This window comes from Marmota monax, unplaced genomic scaffold (assembly GCF_021218885.2).
Source record: "Marmota monax isolate L192 unplaced genomic scaffold, Marmota_monax_Labrador192_F-V1.1 WCK01_AAM20220418_F8-fsc00182, whole genome shotgun sequence".
NCBI classification, from domain to species: domain Eukaryota; kingdom Metazoa; phylum Chordata; class Mammalia; order Rodentia; family Sciuridae; genus Marmota; species Marmota monax.
This window is the reverse complement of record NW_026693043.1, coordinates 2,737,026-2,758,619: the sequence shown is the minus strand read 5'-3', so window position 1 is coordinate 2,758,619 and position 21,594 is coordinate 2,737,026. Positions and strand designations below refer to the sequence as shown.

The following is a 21,594-nucleotide window of genomic DNA, read 5'->3' as shown; positions in this document are numbered from 1 at the left end:
AGAAGGCAATATAAATCAACATGCAAAGAATGACAGAGCAGAAGGACAGCAATAGATTAAAGCCTTGAAGATAAAGCTGAACCCCTATCCCAACTAGGACTATGTACCACCAGACTTCTGTGAAATTATTGAATATTTGCTTGGCTTAATTCACTGCTATTATCATTGCCTAGGCCATTCTATTATCTAACTGAAACATCTTCTAGTTAGATATATGCATTCTCTATTTCCAGTCAATTCAACAAGTCTGTATTTTTTCCCTTTTTGCCAATCCTCACTTAAGTCTTTTTTTTTCTCACTTAAGTCTTTACAGTTCTTATTTATTTGTTCTAGCAAAGGGTCTCATTAATGACTTTCTAATTGCCAAATTCAAGGGCCTCTTTACTGCCTTCATTCTTTACCATCTGAGTCTGTTGAGCATCCCTTTCTCTTTCCTCCACTGACTGGCATAGCACTGCTCTAACCTCCTCTGCCTCTACAGCTTCTCTCTGGTTCCTTCTGTATCTGCCCACCCGCCCCCCTTTAACCTACAAGCTCACCAAACATCCATCTTTGGCCCTATTTCTTCCCACCCTGCATACCCCTCTGTGTACTTTCATCAGCTCCCACAGATTTAGTCACATGCAAACACACTAGTAGTAACTATTTTAGTAAATGATATAAGTGTACACTTTTCCAGAATGGTGTAAAAAGGACAGTGGTTTAGCAAGAACTGTGGTTCCTTCTCATATAATCCAGACCTGTCTTGAACAAAAAAGCCAAGGGAAAAGTTGCACAAAAATACATACATTTGCTCCTGCTTACTGTGACCATCAGCTGAGTACTGCTGGATAAATAAACAAGGAACCTACAGTATGTGTGCATTTGGGGTGTATAGTTACTTCCAGTCCAGCAAAACCATAACCCTACTGAGATAATTCATACTTGATGATTTCAGTCTCTAGTTTTGAAATTATGGCACTATATTGAAGTTATTTGTTCATACTTGTTATCTTTACTAGAATGTGAGCAACTGGAGGTCAGAGGTTGTCATTGTTCAGTGAGTGCTTGTTGATGAGAATGACCCTTTACTTCATGAAGTAAATTAGAGCTATGGAGGACAAATGGCTTAAATGCATGAATTCTTAATATTTCTTCCAGTTCTGTGACTTCCAAAGGCTCCAATTCTATTTTTAGGGGGTTACCAGAGATCGAACTCAGGGGCATGCAACTACTGAGCCCCATCCCCAGCCCTATTTTGTATTTTATTTAGAGACAGGGTCTCACTGAGTTGCTTAGCACCTTGCTTTTGGTGAGGCTGGCTTTGAATTCACAATCCTCCCGCCTCAGCCTCCCAAACTGCTGGGATTACAGGCATGAGCCACCATGCCCAGATCACTTACAGTTTTGAGTGAGATAAATCATATGCAAGTATTAAAATCACTTACCCTCACAGTGTATGTTCTTCCTCCAACTCTGTCCCGAGCTTCTAAAACCAAAACATTAACTTCATGTTCAGATAAGAGTTTGGCAGCAGCCAATCCTAAAGGGAAAACAAAAGAGAACTATTAACATCTAAATGCTAGACATACAAGATTTAACCAGGTCTACCCATAAAATGAGTGCAGGGCATTGCACATACTCCATTGATTTTGATGTTTTTTTCTAAGAAATTCTGTCCACACTGATTAACTGAATTTTATTACACAGTTGCTGAATTTTACTAAGTTATTTACTTTATTATCTAACATAAGGGATTCAAAAATCTCCTAATTCAATCATCTTGGTTTACAAAAATGTAATAATTTTGATAATATGTATCTTGTTTTCTGGTAAAAATCAAATTATGTTTAGGGAATTTTCTAAGTCCCATGTCCAGAAATTCTGAACATATAAACAGAAGTGTATACTTTCCTGAAGATTCTCCCTGGTTACCCCAGCTCTCAGTATATCTATGGCTTAACTTAAAATCCCATATGATTATCTCTTCTGGTTTATATCAGGATGACATTCTTCCTAGATCTAGTTTCCCTCACTAGATTCTAAGTTACCAAAAGACAGGAATCATGCTTCATACTTCATTAAATGGATTCAAACAAAACTGAGAACAGGTTTTAATCTGTAAATAAAAGTTTTTAATAAAGATATAATATTTTTGAACTAACATAGTAACATCATAAATGTTGAGCACAATGTAGTAGATTAACATTATATTAAGAGAGCCTGATACCACAAGTTTGGTGGCACCCACCTGTAATCCCAGCTATCTGGAAGACTGAGGCAGGAGGATCACAAGTTTGAGACCAGCCTGGGCAAATAAGTGACACTCTGTGTCAAAATTTTTTAAAAAGAACTGGGGATGTAGCTCAATGGTAGAGTGTGTGCCTAGCATGCTAAGCCTCTGAGTTCAATCCTCAGTGCCATAACTAACATAAATAAGTAAATAAATAAATTATTAATTGATTGATTACTGATGTTGACCTTGATCTGATCACTTAGCTAAGGGACTGCTGTCAGGCCTCTGCCAAAAGTTACTCTTTCACTCCCATTTCCCTACTGTACTTTTTGGAAAGATGGTTATGCATACACTTTATCTAAGGCATGAGCAGTTATGTTCTACATCTTTACAGCTGTCATTAAGAAGGATTTTGGGCATGGAGATAAAAAAATGCAGATGTAAAGAAGATGAGATTAAGTAAAAATATAGTCCTAAGTATGAGTAGGAATTTTTGGTATCATATCTGTATACATTCAATAAAAAATATTTCCTCATCCCATCCAATGAGAAGGGCTAGAAAAAATAACCTACCCAGTAGCAATGAGCATTCCAAACACCCAGCTTTTGATTTCTAAAATTTCACTTATCACTATGGTGACCTATTATATATCTGAGGCAGGAAATGTACAAGATGAGCCTTTAACATTAAATTATACTAGAAAGCAAGAACACTATCAGAGTACTAGAATTATGTCAAAAAGATTCAAGAGCCTGCCTGTATAAACTTCCACTGTCCAAAGATGGAACAATTTGAATATCAAATAAAAATAACTACAGCAACTTAAATCCATGAGTTTACAACAATACCAAACAAAAACTCTCATTGTCTACCTTTGGAGAATTATAAGAAACTAATAACATTTTGAAAAATTATATACAAAAGAATCTAGCATTTATTAGCAGGACCTGTAGTAGTTGTGCCCATGGAAGCATCTCCACAGTAGCCTGCAGATCCATGCTAAATGTCTTCCCTTGTTGCCTGTTACACCCATCCCTCCGAGTATTTTTGATTATTCCTGTATTCCAGATAAGAAAAACAAGTGGCTGATATGACCATAACCAAACTCAAAAAGCAAAGGATCTGATTCTTCATACCCTACACAGAGCCTTAATAAAACCTAATCTAGCATGTTAACTCCAAATGAGCTTGGTAAATGCCTTTCGGTTCCAGCAATAAACAATCACTACTCAGAAGACTAACTCCTTTTTATACTTATTTTGTATATCATTATGCATTCCACCCTCTCCTTTTCACTATAAAATTCAAAGATCACCTGTAGAAAAAAATATCCCAACTGGATTAGTTTAGGGACTTTTGCCATAATCTTTCAAAATGTTTATTTAGGATATTTTGGTAAACAGAATCAAATTGTTGGGAAAGGCTCTTAAGTTTGAAGACAAGTCATCAAATAAAATGTGACTACTATAAAAATAGATTTTATAACCAATGTTTAATTTTTCACATTTATTATTAAACGAGAAAAAAATCCCACCTTGAATCTCATTTTGTTTCTAAGTAAGACAGATTGCTAAAGCAAATCTAAAAGCAATGTGTATTGTAGCTTTTCCTTTCTCTCATTTTTCTATCAATTAATGTCCACATAGAATACAGAGTAAGAAACCTACACCTCCTCAAGGTTAACCTGGGTGGGGGTGGGTAGAAGGCACCTGTTTTGCAGCATTTGGGATTCCATGGTATGTGTATGTGTGTGGATTTCAGACCATGAGTGTGGATTTCAGACCATAAGTGTGATTTCACACTACAACATGATTGTCTATTAAATCAGCAAGTATTTATGACATTCACTATGTTGTAGGAGCCGAGGGGCCAACTTGGAAAGCAGTTCATAGTCAAAAGTGTGTCAAAAGCCTATAATTCTCCCACCTGTGTTTTTGAGGGAAGAGGTCTAAGTGGACATATTAAAATCTATGGAGCCCTCTCTCAAATCATGGCAAACAGAGGTAATTAGGAGTAAAGGTCCCAGGACCCACAAGTGTCCTGTGGTTTTCTTTGAGTGTACAGAGCCCAGAGAAACCACAGTCATAAATGCAAGAGAGAGAGAGAGAGAGAGAGACTACATTTATAGTTTGTTAAAGTCTTATGGTGTGAATAAGGTGATCTGACTTACTTTCAAAAGCAAAAACTTGAAAACTATGGGTCATGGCATAGGTAAAACTTTAATCATATTGCACTATTATATTTTTATCTATTTATTTATCTTTGTGTTACTGGGGAATAAACCCAGGGGTGCTCTACCACAGTGCTACATCCTCAGTCCTTTTTATTTTGAGACAGGGTTTTGCTAAGTTGCAGAGGCTAGCCTCAAACTTGATGATCCTCCTGCTTCAGCCTCCTGAGTGGCTGGGATTATAGGCATGCACTACCATGCCTGGCTTGTTGCAGTATTTTAAATAGGGCTGATGAATTTAAAATGATACAATTCTTCTCCTGATGTCACTCTCTTCAATCATTTGGGTTTTACAGAAACCAAAATATTGAAGAATTTCTTAGAGAGGGTTTTTCTTTTTTAAGGAAGTCTGCTAACAGTACACCTTATTAAGAGTTCAGGCAATGATAGCCCTGGTTATTAGATCAGAAGAGCCTGGGTGAGAGGTTGCTTGCAGCCAGCAGAGGTGTTGTCATGGCAACCTCAAACCAAGCTCCAGCTTCTTAAAGCCACTGTTCATGGAAACTGCTTCCATAGATTCTACAGTGCTTCCAACATCCTGGAATGGCTATTGTTCCCTGATAAATGATATAGGAAGTGATTTTACCTATATGGCACACCTTGGGATTTAATATCTGTGGTGATTCCTTCAGGAAAATTACACTTTTCTCCCTGGGCTATAAATCTCAGGCATCCTTTTAGGATGGAACCTAGCTTCCACACATATCCCTGCCTTCTCTACCTTGCAAGTTTCCTCTGTTTTTTTTCTTATTTCTTTAAGCAAATTCATATTGCCAGAGGAAAAGATGAAATTTCTCCATTGACTCATGCCACTCTTTCCAGTTCCTGTATGCTTTCTGATTTTCTTCTATAACACATGATCTGCTGTCTCCATTTCCTCCATACAACAAATCATGAAATATGAAAAATGCTCATGAAAAATGCTCAGTGGCCCCACTATCATTATAGACAAACAATATAGTCACCTGTCATACTCTGTTTCAACTACCTATATTTTTCTCCTTAGAACACATCATTACCTGGCACCATGCACATGTGTACACACACACACACTTTCTATAATTATTTAATTAAGCCACTGTGAAAATAAGGTCTTTACTTGTTGTGCTTACTGCTATATTTCCAGAGCCTGGCACACAGTGGACCATCAGGAAACAAAATAAATTATTTTGTTGAAATAATTTATTAATGAATGGGACCTTCTTCAGAGATTGCAATTCAAAAACCCTCACAAATTCAATGGTATGCGTTCCTACTGAAGGGCATTCACAGCTAAAAAAATAATAAAACAAAAATCCTATAATAAATTAGTGAAATAAAACATGCCTGGTGCAGGTTCCTATTTGATTCTCTTAATATTTTCAGTATCTTTGAGGGATTGTTTCCAAGATGCTCATGGATACCAAAATATATGGATACTCAAGTCCCCTATATAAAATGATATTCAATTGCATATAACCTATGCACATCTTCCATATACTTTAAATCATCTCTAGATTACTTGTAACACTAATTACAATGCCATGTAAATAGTTATTATGGTATATTGTTTAGGGAATAATTATAAGAAAAAATATGCACATGTTTTGTACAGATGGTATTTTTTTCTCAAATGTTTTTTGGTCCAAGAGAAGTTAAATATGAAAAGGTGGAACCTATGGATACAGAGGGTCAAGTGTATTTTTGGAAGAGTTTCCACTATAGAGTGTGTGATAATCCTAGTAATGTTTCTTCAGCCTTTTTAATCTGTAAAAGGAGATAATAATAATGGCTCTTTCCTGGTGTCTAATATTAGGATTAAACAAGGTAACACATAATTACTCAGTCAAGTGATCGGTATGTAGTAAATGTTATATTATTGTGAGCTGTCATCATCACTATCATCCGTAAGGTCACTGATGACCAGTTTTCTAAGGCTCGTGGTTTTGCTTCAATCCTAAAATTTCTTTATGCTATTCTAGGTAGTGTTGATCACCTTTTGTAATTTCAGGTACTATCTTAAGTACTACTTCCCTGGTCCTGATTACTCTAATTCAGGTTTTCCCAAAGTGTATTCTATGGGAAAGAAATTCCTTGGGATGTACACAGGATTTCTCAGGGTTGTTCTATAAGATAAATACATGAACAAGTTCATTGTGTTCCAGAGTATAATAATGGAATACAAAAGGTGCTATGGAGACACTAAAGCCAGCTTGCTAGGGGTGATTTGGGAAGGCTTCCGGGACTTTTGCCATGATTAGCTTGACACCCATGCTTATGGTGACAACATAGCGGCATTAAGGTCAGAAATGATGTAGTAATTAACATCATATGGAAGGTACTAGCCAATTACTTATTTTAAAACCTTCACCAAGTATAATAAAACTACCTGAATTCATTCCTTCAGCCAACAAATAACACTGTGCTCCTAACTAGTTCCTAATCACTGTCTTAGATGTTGTGATGCAGAGATGAATATAAGCAAGCACTCACAAATCTTATATTCAGGTAAGATAGGCAAATAAACAAATATTAAGTGTTATAAAATATTAATGAAATATTTAGTTCTATGAAGATAAATCAAAGCAAAGGGAAAGAAGTATAACAGGAGTAGGGAGTGCTTCTTTAGATAGGGTCATCACTTAGAAGTGACATTAAAGCAGACTTTAATGAAGTAAGGAAGTGAGCCATGCAAGTATATGGGGGAAGATAAAAACAAGTTTGATGTGCTCAAAGAACAACAAAGAGGCTAGCACAGCCACTCATTCGAGTGAGAAGATGAAACCAGACTAAGAAGATACAAAATGACATCATACCGTGTACATTTTGGCAAAGTCTCTGGGTTTTGGTCTAAGCATGATGGGGGAGCCATTGAAGATTAAAAGTAGAGGGGTGGGGCTGGGGATGTGGCTCAAGTGGTAGCGCGCTTGCCTGGCATGCACGGGGCACTGGGTTCGATCCTAAGCACCACATAAAAAAATAAAATAAAATAAAGATGTTGTGTCCACCGAAAACTAAAAAATAAATATTAAAAAAGTAGAGGGGTGGTTTATCTTATCTTTTTAAAAGACCATCCTGGAAATTATACCCCAATTGATTCAAATGTATGAATTGCCAAGATCATTGTAATGTCATGTGTAACTAAAAAAAAAAAAATACCATCCTGGTTGCTGTGAGGAAAGCAGACAATAAGGAAGAAGAGAGGAGGGGAGGAGGGAGACTAAATAAGAGGCAGATCTCTGGGAAAGGAATCATGGTGGCTTGGACAAGGGCAATAGACCACAATAGTTTGAATGAGAGTGGCTGTGGTTGCAGTGGGGGGAAGTGGTCAGACTAGGGGCATATTTTGAGGCTAACCCAGCGAGGTTTGCCATTTGAATGGCTGTGGTGTATGCCAAAAAGAGAAGTCAAGAATGGCTCCAAGATTTTTGACCTGGGCAACTAGGTAAATGATGGTACCACTTACTAAGTTGGAAACAGCTAAGGTAAAATGAATTATGGGGAAATAGTAATCATCCTGTTTTAGAAGTATCAGTTGAGATGCCTTAAAAGGCTAATTGTGTGTTATAAACTTTTTGAGAACAGAAATGTATTATATAACCTTGTATCCCTAGAATAGAGCCTGCCAAGTTTCATGTATTCAAATACTTGTTGCAACAATAGAAGGACCACATGCTAAAAAATCAAAACAATGCTCATAAGGATGATGAGGGTGACAGGGAAATGTCCAATGCTACTTAGATTGTCTTTATCTCAAGCAACCAAGACAGATTGAAAAGAATAGGGTGTCAGGTCATTTTAACCTTTATGCATTAGTCAGCAGATTTTAAATACCACTAATATAGTTTTTTAATTTATAGTTGTAGATGGACAGCATGCCTTTATTTATTTTTTATTCAGGGCTAAGGATCAAACCCAGTGCCTCACACATGCTAGGAAAACGCTCTGCCACTGAGCTATAGCCCCAGCCCACTAATACAGTTTTAGATCCTTAAAGCAGTATTGTACTTTCTGGCAGAAGAGAACAGAGAATATCAATGTACATATAAACTTGTCTCTGACACATACACCATTCCTATTTATCTACCTATTGAACTATCTAATCTATATCTATATCTATATCCATCTGCATCTTTGATTTTTTTGAGAGAAACCATTCTCTGCTTTTTAAAAGGCCAAAGGAAAGCTCATAATCCTTCACCTTTAATAAACTAAACAGATATGGTTGTCTCAAATGATAAATAGAAGAAAGCTAACAATTAAGTTCAATATGCCCTGAATTCAACAGACTGGCTGTCTAGACAGTCCTAATTTATTTGATTATTGTTCAACATTCATCTTCACTTTAGATAAATGGGTCTCACTCAAGTTAGGGAATGCAATTATCCATTAATTCATTATTTGTCCCCCTTCTTTCATTGAAACTTAAATTTTAAATACCACTAGTACAGTTTTTTTAAAAGTTTATTGTTGTAGATGGACAGCATGCCTTTTTTGTTTAATTTTTTAAGCATGAGCATTCTACCCAGCCAAACTCATATTTTGCATACTAGGATGAGCTGTAGTTTAAAGTCACAGTTCTCAAAATGTTTTTTGGAACACTAGTCCTTAAGCAAGATGCTTCAGGGAAAACTATCAATGAAGTTGGGAGACCTTACACTGTTTCTCCTTCTGAGAAATTCTCAGAGAACACTGGTATATTAAAGGCCCTGAGAAGTCCTACAGGGGAAAAAAGACTAAACTCAATTTTTCCACCTACAAGGGGTGATACCTTTCTGAAAAATGATGCCTCAAAACATACTGACAAATACACCATTGGTAAAAGATAGTTTCATATCTTATATGATTATTCAACAATTATAGTAATAAATTTCATAAGCAGGGCCCTAGGTGAACAATGCCTACAGAACAAGCCAAGAGTATTAGAGCAAAGTTTTGGTGTAGCTATAACTTATGTTCTGCCATATCACATAGTTCTTCTTTATCCCTAAAAGTGACATTTTTTAAACGGTAACATTCATCACCACCCAGGAATGTTTATAGAGTAAATTGCATAATACATTTTTAAATTAAGTCTTTATTACTTGTCCCTGGCCAACAGAATTCTCGCACACTGCACACTGGGACTCTTGGAATGAACACTATAAGGACAATAAAAAATACAGACAAATATCAGCTCACACTTATATTTTCAAGGCAATGTTCCCAAAGCAAGAAAAAAGCAAAACCCACAACTTTTATTCACAGTCCATAATGAGCACTCAATTGATGAATATTGAACAAATAAATGCAGGCAACGCACGGAGAGATCTTTAAGCCACAGCTTACAGCTAACTCATTTAATTTGGAAATAGTCACCTTAAATGTCCATTTAAATACATTTCAGAATCTATTTAAAAATCAATGACACTACCATCAAGCATAACTTTCTCAATGAATTATTTTTCCTATCATTTACTCTATGTATAATTAACTACTCCCTTCTCTTTGCCCCCACAGAACTTCTGATCCAACCTTGGGTACAGGTTGAGTATCCCTTATCCAAAATGCTTGGGCCCAAAGTGTTTTAGATTTTGGATTTTTTTTCAGATAGTGTTATATTTGCATATACATAATGACCTATCTTGGGAATGGGATCAAAGTCTAAACAAAAATTCATTTATGTTTCATATACACCTTATACACAATTGCCTTAAGGTAGTTTTATAAAGTACCTTTCATGTGTCTGCTTTGATTGCAACTTATCACATGAGGTCAGGTACAGGAATTTTCCACCTGCAACATCATGTTAATGCTCAGAAAGTTTCAGATTATGGAGCATTTCAGACACTTTGAAAAAAATCCTCAAAACTCACTTTGGCAAAATATGTTTTGAATTTCCAGATTAGGGATGCTCAACCTGTATCAACAGCACTTCAGGCTCATAGCTATAACCAACCCATGCTGCATAGAGGGACACTGGGTTTCACATGAGTCATGGATAGACAAATGGGCTGACACATGAATTAGAGAATACCCTCTGACCAAAACTTTCCTCTTCCATGTACATCTAAATTTTTTCAAATGCTTTCAATGGCCAACGATATTTGTAAGCAAATACAAATGCATGGTAAATCATAAATGCATATGTAATATCAATGACTTCAATATATAAAAATCTTTAAATACCTATATTGGGAAACTACTAAAAGTAATCAATCACGTCAACCACAACAGTCTTCCATTACCTTTCCATTTCTCCCTAATTTTTTCTTTTCAAAACATGTTAGGTTTTTCTCTATTTGTCATGGGCTTATTTAAATTATAAAACACAGGTGCCTTAGTTTTGGCTTGAATGTTTTGACTGTTTTCATCATGGTCTAATACATTACCATTAACTGTCCCATGATATAATGTTTTTAATTATTTTTACCACTTCTGTGAAATTTCAGTATTGGCCACAAATAATTATACTACAGGGACATTGACAATGAAGAGGTTTCCAGAACATAAGATATTGGGCTGGTATGGGGGAAAATGTCTATGTACAAAAACGTGCTTTTTTTTTTCTTTTTGTGAAAAGGTCTAATAGCTTTCATCAGATTTTCAAAGGTACATTTGCTCCAAAAGGTTAAGAATCACTGATCAAAACTGTTAAACCTCTACATATTAAACATACTAATTTAAAAATTAAATGAGTTTATCACATGAAAATAATTATACCTAATAGGTTGCCCCATATTTTGAAATTTAAATAGTCACAATGTAATAACTTCTGGTGTAATATAGTCTAATGTATAAATTACAGTCAAGCAACAGTTACAACATTTTAGAGCATAAAATCTCAAAGTAAAACATAATAATGTTTAGTGGAGATCTATGAATATGCCTATAGGGCAAATCCAAAGAGGTCGGGAATAGAAAAAACACTATCCTGGTAGCCAGTATTGTAGGGGCCCAAGGCCAATTATGTCATGAAGAATTCTGTAGCATTTGGTAATTCACTTATCCCTCTGAGCTTCCTGTCCAGTCACTTTGATCTCTTATGGGAAGTCATTCTTTGATTCTTGGACATGGTTAATATGTAATTAACTCAACTCTCAAAGCTTATCTATCATCTGGTGTTAAAGTTCTTATTGACACTCTTACTTATTCAATCAATTAAATGTTGTTAATAATTGCAGCTTTGTTTACTTTGGCCTAGCAACAACAGGAAAAGGGATTTTAAATAAAAACTCAAAGAAGCCACCAGGAAGGTGTGAATGAGCACTTGTGCAGAGAGTCAGGCACCCTATTTAAGTTAGTGGAAGATGTCAACATGTGAGATTATTCAAATCCTCTCCATAATGAAGCATGGAAGAAAAAAAAATGTTTAAGACGGGGTCCTAAAAAAAAAAAAAAGCTAAAGATATGGACCTTGATGAAGCTGACTAATTACCAAAAGAGATACTGAAAGATATATCATATATAATTTAATGCAATCTCTTAAATTACAAAACTGCTGGGAGCCATTAGCCAAGTAGGTATGACAATTTCCTTGCCAGCGTACCCCATGTTGCTGACATGTTGCAGTGACATTGAATGTAGGTGACCTTGCTCAAGGACCAAGGCAGATTAGGGTGTTCCAGGTTTTAAGATAATCGTGTTTAGGGCGTTCCCAGTTTAGGTTCCAGGTTTAAGGTTTAAGATTATTCCTGCTGGGAATAGGGCGTATCTTGCTGCCTGAGTTCCCCTTGAGTTCTCACGGGATTCAGACAGTATATTTTGGAGATAGAAGCCCAGTGGAGTGGATTTGGGCAGAGAACGTGGATTTCCCCAGAACGTGATTGTAGACGGCTGGTGTGAGTTCGGGAATAAAGAGTTGCTGTTTGAATCTACAAGCTGTGTGGTGGCTCGTGATTGTGTGCCCAGCCAGACTGCGGCACAAAACGATGAGACAAAGACTTTAAATTTCCCTAATACACAATGATAGATGACAATATAACTGGGAATAAGTCACCCAAAGGAAAATAAAAATTGCTGGTAAAAATGTAAAATAATTTTGACTTTAAATAAAGTGGAAAATTAGTCCTAAAAGTCAAGTTGTCTCCAACACAACATTTAGAAAATATTTTAATGCATTTTATGAAGTTCTAATCACTTAAACCTAAAAAAAAACTTTACATTATGAAATCCATCAATTTCTTATATGCAAGTATAGTCTTTAGATAAGTACTGATAGGGTGTCTATACTTTCTAAATTACAGGGCTGAGAAATCCTGCAAACTCCTGTATGTGATATAAAACTAAAATACAACTCCAGTTTTTCTGGGTATATCTGAGACCAAATACTACAAGATTTTTCATATGTTAAAACATTTCTATGCCATAATTTCACAGATTTTATGAGCCAATATTTGACAATATATTTCTCCATCATTGGTCTCTGTGATTCATGAAATTATACTCTACTTAGATCTACTATTAAAAAGAATTTCTCACATGACCTGAGGATTATGTATAAATTCAAATCAATTAATATTGACTAAATGCTAAAACTGCCCATTAAATGTCAGATTTATTCAAAAACTCATTTGACCATGAAGATTAAAAAAAAAAAATCAGAACCCAAATAAATGTAATTCTTGTATTCGTTGTTCAGCATAGAAAAAATTTACACAGGAAAGTAAAAGTCTCCTAGTTTGTTTTTAATGAGAAATATATAAACTGGGGAAAAGTATCCTAAAAGATGCAAAAGTAATTCTCAGTGAGCACTGAACTTTAGGGTATCCAAATAACTAAGTCATCAAAAATTAGTACCATTTTTAAATGGAAGCTTTTCTTAATCACTGTAATACTACACAGCATGTGCTGCCAAGCTCTGGGTTAAAATGCCTAAAATGGTCCTAGCAGAAATGAGTGATTTATTTCAACAAAAAGGGAAACTGTCATATGTTGTGTACTCAATTTTTGAAACTAAGAACATTAGTCATTCTTCTTGCAAAACGGCTTTTTTGTCTCAGATGATGAGAAAAATCCAATCCTTGCTGGCTTTATACAAACTGAATTCTGGGCAGCTAGTGCTTTCAATTCTTTTAGTAGAGCTCAGCTCGTAAACAAAAAATAAGGGGGGCAATTCTATTGCTTAGACACTGTTTGGACACTAAAAGCTCTTTATACAAGACACTTTTTGCAGAATTTTTAAAACTCCAGTGCTACGACTAAGGTGTTTTCACTGTGCCTTTGTTAAGTATTCACAGTTCACACAGGCACAAAAATCAGGCAGAGTTGGCACACCAGGGTCATCTCAATAGCTATCAGCATCACATCCCTAGGGGCACAGGGGGCAACTCTTTTCCTTCCCTGGCATTTCTGCTGGGGGCTTATATTAAGCCCTGTTCATGTATGACTTACATTCTCCTGACTCCTTACTAGTGCATCTCCAATCCTTCCTGTTTGGTATGTCTTTTTTCCATCCTCCTATTCCTATCCGTTAAAATCCTACTTCTCTTTGAAGGTCCCAGGACGTTGTTCATGTTCATAACATTCATATCTATCTCACTATATTCATGTCAATTATTTGCCCACTTGATTACTTCTTCCAAGAGGATAGGGGAACCTTCTGGGCAGTGATGCTATTTACTCATCTTTATCTACCTCTATCCCTGTGATCTAGCCACTGCATAGCATATGGTAGCGGCTCAAAAATGCCTGAACAAGTTCGGGAGCCAGAGCTACTGCTGCTTGTAATGAGTTGCTTTGAGGAATAGAACATTCACTTTCCCCTAGACGTGTTCAGAGCTATAGTCAGATAATCATTAAGGAGATGCTGTTAGGAGGATTAAAATCTTAGGTGATCAAACTAGATTGCTTTTAAAACCCTTTAGACGCAAGGAGTCTGAAATTCTAAACAGCCCTGTGAAAGATAATATGCATTGTCCCCTAGAGGTGGGTTTTTTTTCTCTTTTCCTTGTTTTTCTCTTTAAAGAAAGACATCTCAGAAATTCCCAGTTAAGAGCAAATATTAAAATCTGTTGGGGCTGGGGTTATAGCTCAGTGGTAGAGTGCTTTCCTGGCATGCGTGAGGCACTGGGTTTGATCCTCAGCACCACATAAAAATAAATAAAGATACTGTGTCCATCTATAACTAAAAAAAATCTGTTGCTGGTCTTCTATCATTTTTTCTATTTGTAGCAGCTTGGCTTATGAGCAAGAAAAATAAAAAACATCTTACATTAGTGGCTCAACCACTATCCTTAAAATAAATCAAGAAATAAGAGGCAGAAATTGAGTGTAAATTGTTAAATGCAGATTATAAGCTCTACAAAGAGGATGGTGGAGTCAATGGGAGCCAGAGTAATCAATGAAAGGATCTTCCTCCAAGTATTGCAGGATGGATAGGATATAAATAAATGAACAGAGAGAAGAATTTCCATGTTAAAAAAGAAAAAAATAGGAAAGTTATGAGGGAAAAAATAAACACAGTGTGGCACTGAGAACAAGAGGCAGCATGACTAAAGTTCAAGTCCAAGTTGGGGTAGAGTAGGAAATGCTACTTGTCTACCAAAGTGGGACCAGATAATTGGGAACATGAAGGGTTCTTGAGAGGCTGGTAATAGGAGACCACTAAAAGTCCTAAACAGATGAGCAAGATAATGAAAGAAGAGGTTAAGGTAAATCAAGTCCTGGAGAATACTGCGTGTAAGTTAGATGCAAAGGGAGAGCTATTACTGTAAAGAGTGACAACTGGGAAGAGTATCATAATCAGGTAGGCTTCAGGGGTCAAAATTCTGCCCTGGAGATGAGGGTAGAGGAATGGTCACAGGGGAAGCAAAAGAGGAATATCCCCAAACAGAATCTAGACCTGCTAAAAGAGTATGGGGGAGTTGGGAATGTAGCTTTGCAGAAGAGTGTGTGCTTAGTGTATGCCAGACTGTGGGTTTGATCCCCAGCATCGCCAAAAATAAGGGGGTGTAGAGGATGAAAGAAAAAAAGTATGTATCAAGAATAATAGAAAAAAATAGTAGTAACTCCTTCTCCCACTAAAAACCAAAAAAAAAAAAAAAAAGGAACTAAGGAAGAGATGCTGAATTGAAAGACATGGTAGCTTTTGGACATGGTCAATCTACAGTATTTCCAAATATCCAGGAAGATAATCTAAAGGATAGAAGTTGAGATAAAGAAAAGAATTCAAATTAGAGATGTGGGAGCCTTCTACAGATAAGAGAATGTTGAAGTTCTCCGTTGTGAAAGAGAGGACAAGTTCTCAAAAGTTCAAAAGTAATGAATCACAGAACCTTGAGATCATTTCAAAACCAGAAGTTCGCAAGAATATCAACTCAGTTAAAGGAAGGGAAAAAAAACAATCAATGTGATATAAAAATTCAGAATTTGAAAGTGTCACAGAAAACATGAAGAGTTTTAAAAATTCTTGGTGATAGATAATGGGTGATGGTGGACAAGGGCCAAAGTAAGTAAAAGAAACCAGTATACTAATAATTAAGTAGGGCTGTTTCCCCTTTCAACTATTAACAGAGTATATAAAATTATTTAACTAGTGGGTGAACATAAAGAAGGGCTTTGTGGCTGTAAGACACACTCCATTTTATTCTATTAATGATAAACGGAGATATAACAAGATGTGCAATTATTTGTACAAAGATAGTTATAATTCTATTATCATATATTGATTTTGAGTAATATTATTGAGAATATGTATCCTCTGGATGTTACATTTAGGAATGACACTGCAAATGCAAAGTATTGGTCATATGTTATAAATGTGCGGGTAACTTAACAAGTGTTCAAGTCTCAACAAAAGTTAAAAGGAACATCCAAATGCATTTAAAACCTAGAGAGACTATTTCATGGTATATGGCCAAGCACATACAAGGAGGATGTGTGTTTTGGAGTTCACAAGAATGTATGGGAAAAAAATGCTGGTTCATGGAATACCCAGTCTATGATGGGACCTAACAGAAACCAGACTTGCATCTACTTTTATTTTAGTTGTGAATCATCTGGAAATATACTGCAGACAGAAAAAAAATGTTTCTGGTCAGGTTGGGTATTAAAATTACTCAGATCTGCCTGATAGAGATGACATTTGAGGAAGCCAAGTGCTTTTCCTACTGTCACTGATGAACAGGAAGCTGGCCTCTGGAATAAAGACATGAACTACTGCTCAAGAAATGCCTTCTATTTGTCCCAAATGGAAATGAACAAATTAATAATTAATAATGACTATGAACAGATCCCAATTTGGTGGGGTCTTATATAATTTCGACATTCTCTTTATAAAATAGAAAGCAAAATTGTGAAAAGAAGATTCAGTATGGAACTTGTTATTTATTTAGCACAAGAAACAGAAGGGACTTCAAGCTGTAAGGCTATAAAGCATAAGGTTCATCAGCTACACGCTAAATCCACATCTGATAATGACCAAGTATTGGGAATCAGGTGGGAGAAAGGAGAAAGATCAATAAATCAGGCAGAGGGAAAAACAAAAGATAAAACTCTTAAAGGAATACTGGAGACAAGCAAAGAAAAAGGTAAGAATAAAATCCCAGAAAGATCCCCAAACTGTGTGATATATAGACAGAAGAGGAGACAGAACCCCTAATCAATTAATCCTACAAATTATCATCATATTAATTTTCCAGTGACCAACAATCATATTGCTTCTAGAATGCTTGCCTAGAAGGACAAGGTGTTTGAAAATACCAGTCAACAAGTGTTTGTTAAAGGAGTGAATAAATAAAGGAATGAAGGTGAAACAATAGAAATGCTCCTTTTTCTTACTCGCCATCAGAATCTGCTATCGTCTGATGCTCCTACCTAAATGCATGTTTTTTCTCAAACTGGCTGGAATTGCAAAGCAACAGTTCATCAGTTCATGTCAACCTCTTCTCTGGTGATCAAGACTGTTTATCCTGAACAGCCTGAGCTATTTGTATCCAAAATTAATATATGAACATGTTCAGCCTCGTCAAAAGATCACACATAAAAAAATGGCTCCTTGTTGGGGTACCTTATTTACTCCCTTCCACCTTTCTTCCCCTTCTTTCTAAATCACATTCTATAGGTATATTTGAAATTACTAACACCTGGGGAGAGGGGACAGGTCAGTGTGGGATTCTAGCTAGGACTGAAACATAACACAATCTCTAAATTTGAAATATTTTTGCCAAATGTAACAATATTAATGGCAATTTAATGTATTAATCATGATGAAGCTTTCAGGAAGATACCCAAAAACCTTATGCACTACTCACTTGATCAACCACAAACTCAAGCCAGAACCAAGGGACAAAATGCAAGTCAGTAAGAGCTCTTAGAAAAAGGACACAAGCTGCCCTCAGCGCCTGCTTCATAAAAACATTCCCTTGGGCAATAAAAGCCCTACACCTTCCTGCAAGTTCAGAAAAAATGGGAGTAGTAATAGGTTGAAACTAAGAGCTCACCTTTCCTTTTAATTTTTAATTTTACCTTTTCCTAAAGGATTCTATCTCCCTGCCCTTCACCTACCAAATTTTCTAAGGAAAAGTGCTTTAGAGAAGAGCAGGACTGGATACTACTACTACTACTACCACCACCACCTCAATACTACAGAAATTCGTAGTTCTGTTTAGAGCAAAGGATGTGAAATCAGTAAGGTAAAGCAGCCACCTCAGGAATTAGGAGTGAGGGTTTTAAATGAGAGAAAATGGTTCAGCCACTTCCCAGCTAGGCTATTTGATCTCCTGACAGTTATTAAACCTGTCTCCTCCCAAGACTTCAGTTGCTTGGTTTTGTGAAATATGGCAAATTTGGCACCCACCATATAGAACTGCTAAGGACTGAGAAAATCTACAAAAAGTGCTAAATGTAACTGCACAGCAAGAGTTAAATATTAGTATTTAATAATAGTAAAATAATTGTGCCTCCCTCCCCCAGTTCACACCACTAGCAAAATGGACCCAACCCCCATTCCCACCTTGTAGGATTTGGAGCCCTGGCACAGTTACACTCTCCCAAGCACATTAGAGACCTCCAAATACCACAGTCACATTGCAAGTCCCCCACCCCAGGCAGGCCAGGGACCCTCAGGCCACCGCTATGGTGCACACTGACCTGAGATGCCGCCTCCTATCACGACTACGTCGAACATGTGGCCTGCGGTACTCGCTTTCTCCCGACTCGCCATGCTTTGGTTGGAACTCTCCGGAGGCGGAGGCGTGGGTATAAGAGTGGGGACCGCCAAGGACCAGGCGGACCCTTTTACCCCCTCTAGCCCGGCGTCCGGGGGCGGAGCCAATCTTTCTAATGATACCCAGGGGTAGGGCAATGAAGGCGGGGCGGACTCTGGTGCTGACACTCGGGGAGCGCCTGGGGGCGGAGCTGATCCTTCCAGAGATACCAGCGGGGAGCCGGGCGCTGAGAACGGGGCGGGCTCTTGTACTGACACTCGGGGGGTGTTATTTGGTACAGGAGGTATTTGTAACGAATTCCGGGGAGTGCTGAGCACTGAGGGCATGGCGGACTCTTGTATTGATATTTGGGAGGCGTTATTGGGCGTCGAAGGTCCTTGAACCGACATTTGAGAAGGGATATAGAGTGTACGAGGTACTGGTATTGGTAACCAAGGATAGCCGGAAAGAGAGGGCGTGATGGATCCGTGTACTGACCCTTGGGGGGAGTTATTGGGTGTAGGAGGTGCTTGTACCGACAGTTGGGAAGAATTATTGGATATAGGAAGTCCTGGTACCAATACCCAGGGATAGCCAGACATTAAGGTTGGGGTGGGCTCTTGTAGCGACCCTCGGGGTGTGCTGTACACTGAAGGTGCGTCTGACGCTACTGACTCTTGATAAGAGCTAGGCATAGAAGTCAGGGAGGACCCTCGTCCTGACAGCTGGGAGGAGCCCAAGGGCAGGGTAGATTCTGCTCCCGATTCCCGGTGAGTGCCAGCGTCTTGGGAGGAGGATGGGGAGGACCTATCTAAGGTGGTTGACAGACTGGCAGGTGTGAGGACATGATCCTTAACTCCTTGGGAGCTTAAGCTCCTGGGGCTAGCCGTGGAGCTGTTATCATTTCTCTGGCCAGAACTAGTGCTGAGGTGGGAAGGCGCACTGGAGCTCCAGGACTCAGTAGGATTCTCAGTGGACAAACTAGATGGGACATCAGAAGTTGGTTGGGATAGGGTCCGCCACTCAGAGTGGATGCTCCACTCAGAGTTGCTCGAGCCTGTACCCGCGCTGGAGTCTAGGTTCTGGACCGCGGCAGGGAGGTCCCGGGCTTTGGAAACCAGCCCCGCCTCACGCCCCCTGCCGCTGCTGCCGACGCCAACGCCGACGCCAACGCCTACGCTGCTGTCTTTGCCTCTGCCTTTGCCGCCTCTGCCGCTGCCGCCGCCGCCGCCGCCCGAGGTGGCCACACTGTATGCGCTCATGGTTCTTGAGTTCGCGGGGCGCTGGCAGAGGCGTCCTGCCACCCCTAGCCTCCCCTACCCGCGCTTGCCTTGCGGGCCCCGCTGTCAGGAGTCTGCGCTCTCAGAAGCCGGGAGGGAGGGCCCAGCCCATTAGGAGGCGGGGAGATGAGGCGCTGGTGTGGCCTAGCTCCGCCTTCCCCGTCTGCGGGCCGCTGCGCGCGCGTGCAGAGCTCTGCAGTTGGTAGTGGCCAAGTGATACCACTGCAGAGGGGAGGACAGTAGCCTGGCGAGAGTAGGGGCGTAGGTGTAGGTGTGGCCACGTGGGTTCTTAACTTGTTGATTTCTTTATTACGCTTCAATTAAGAGGGTTATGGGCGGCAAGGGGCTTGGAAAATCAGATATCTGAAAGAAACAAATGCAGTGGGCAGGGTCGCAAAACCACCGTCCTGGCTGCACTTGGTCTGCCCCCTTTGTGACGTCACTTAGGGCCTGGTGAGGTCTGCGCAGCCGCGAGCTCTCCCTGGAGAGGGGAGGGGTAAGGTGGAAACTGTCACTTGGGGGAGACCTGTTAGTTATTGGTTCTTTATGGGTTTTTTTTTTTCCCCCAAGCTGAAGTGCTTAATTGAAACAGGTAGGCAGGAAAAATAACTCGGTTATCACAGATTAAGCGGGACAGGAATATAAAAGTGAAAGTCAAAGGATGGCTAAGGCACAGAAGCAAATAAAAAAGAAAATGTGTTTCCCCATTCTCCTGAAACAGCTATATGTAGTGCTTACACTTCATTGTGCAGCCACTCTTCTGTCTTGCTAGTTTTATCTCTTTCTTAAAATCCCACATTTTCCTATCCTTCTAAAATGGAATTTGTCATCACTGGAACCCTCAAAATAGATGACAGTATGATATGAATTTAGGGTAAATGATGAGAACTCCAAGAAATTAACTAAATATGTGTTCCTACCTATAAAAGTTTATCCTGCCTGACTAACAAACATCTTTTGAACAAGCTGTGAGGAAATATAGATGTAGTAGTATTTATCTGTATTTAATAGTTTTTACCACCTAGAAAAGGACTTGAAATTGAACTAAATTGGGATCATTTTTATCTTATTAGACTCTGAAGTAGTGAGAGAGGAAATAATAAAGAAGCCAGCTCTTTCTAATGTAATTCTGCCCACTTCTCTCCTTATTCATGTTGCTTTTATTTTGGTTTTTATTCCAAAATGTGATCTCACACTATTGTTAATGCAAGGTATGGGAAATATGCCGGCAACACAAGACATAGGCCATTATCGTTCCAACACAGTCTTGTAGAGGCAGGTTTTGAGAACTCAGACCAAAAATGGAATCTTGGTTTATTGTGGAATCTGACAAGAGTTCATTGAAAAATAGAAGTGAGACAGAGTGAACAACCTGATTGTCTATAACCTACTCAACCAGTCAATTGGTTACAGTTTAACTTGTTTATTTGTTATAGTTTAGTTACTTGGCTACAGGGTCTCCTACAACCAACCAAAATACAGTTACTGTAATTAAACTCTGTATTGGTTTGGTCTGTTGGAAGCAGTGCAGGTGCCCAATCCAAATCCGTGACCTATGCAAGTTTTTATTTAACATGTATTCTTACCACACTGGAAATTACCTTTGTGTGAGGAAACATAGAAATGTTCCCGAAAGAGGAAACAATGTGAGCAAAGGTCCTGTGGTAGAAAGAAGCATGGTTCATTGGGGCAACTAAAAGTCAGCCGGTGGAGCTATGGCAAGGGGGAAGTGCTGGAGACAAAGCTGCTGACGACAGCTGAGC

General features: G+C 38.4%; 1 protein-coding gene across 1 annotated transcript in view; it reads right to left on the bottom strand.

Annotated features, from left to right (window-relative positions):
• Maoa (monoamine oxidase A) overlaps positions 1-18,702 on the bottom strand; it is a 71,821-nt gene extending 53,119 nt beyond the window's left edge. Inside the window, exons 1-2 of the mRNA XM_046453860.2 lie at positions 18,496-18,702; positions 1,428-1,522 (exon numbers count right to left, since the gene is read on the bottom strand). Of these exons, the coding sequence (XP_046309816.1) occupies positions 1,428-1,522; positions 18,496-18,568 (168 nt within the window). The 5' untranslated portion in view covers positions 18,569-18,702. The remainder of the gene's footprint in view (positions 1-1,427; positions 1,523-18,495) is intronic.
• Between the last annotated feature and the right edge of the window lie 2,892 nt (positions 18,703-21,594).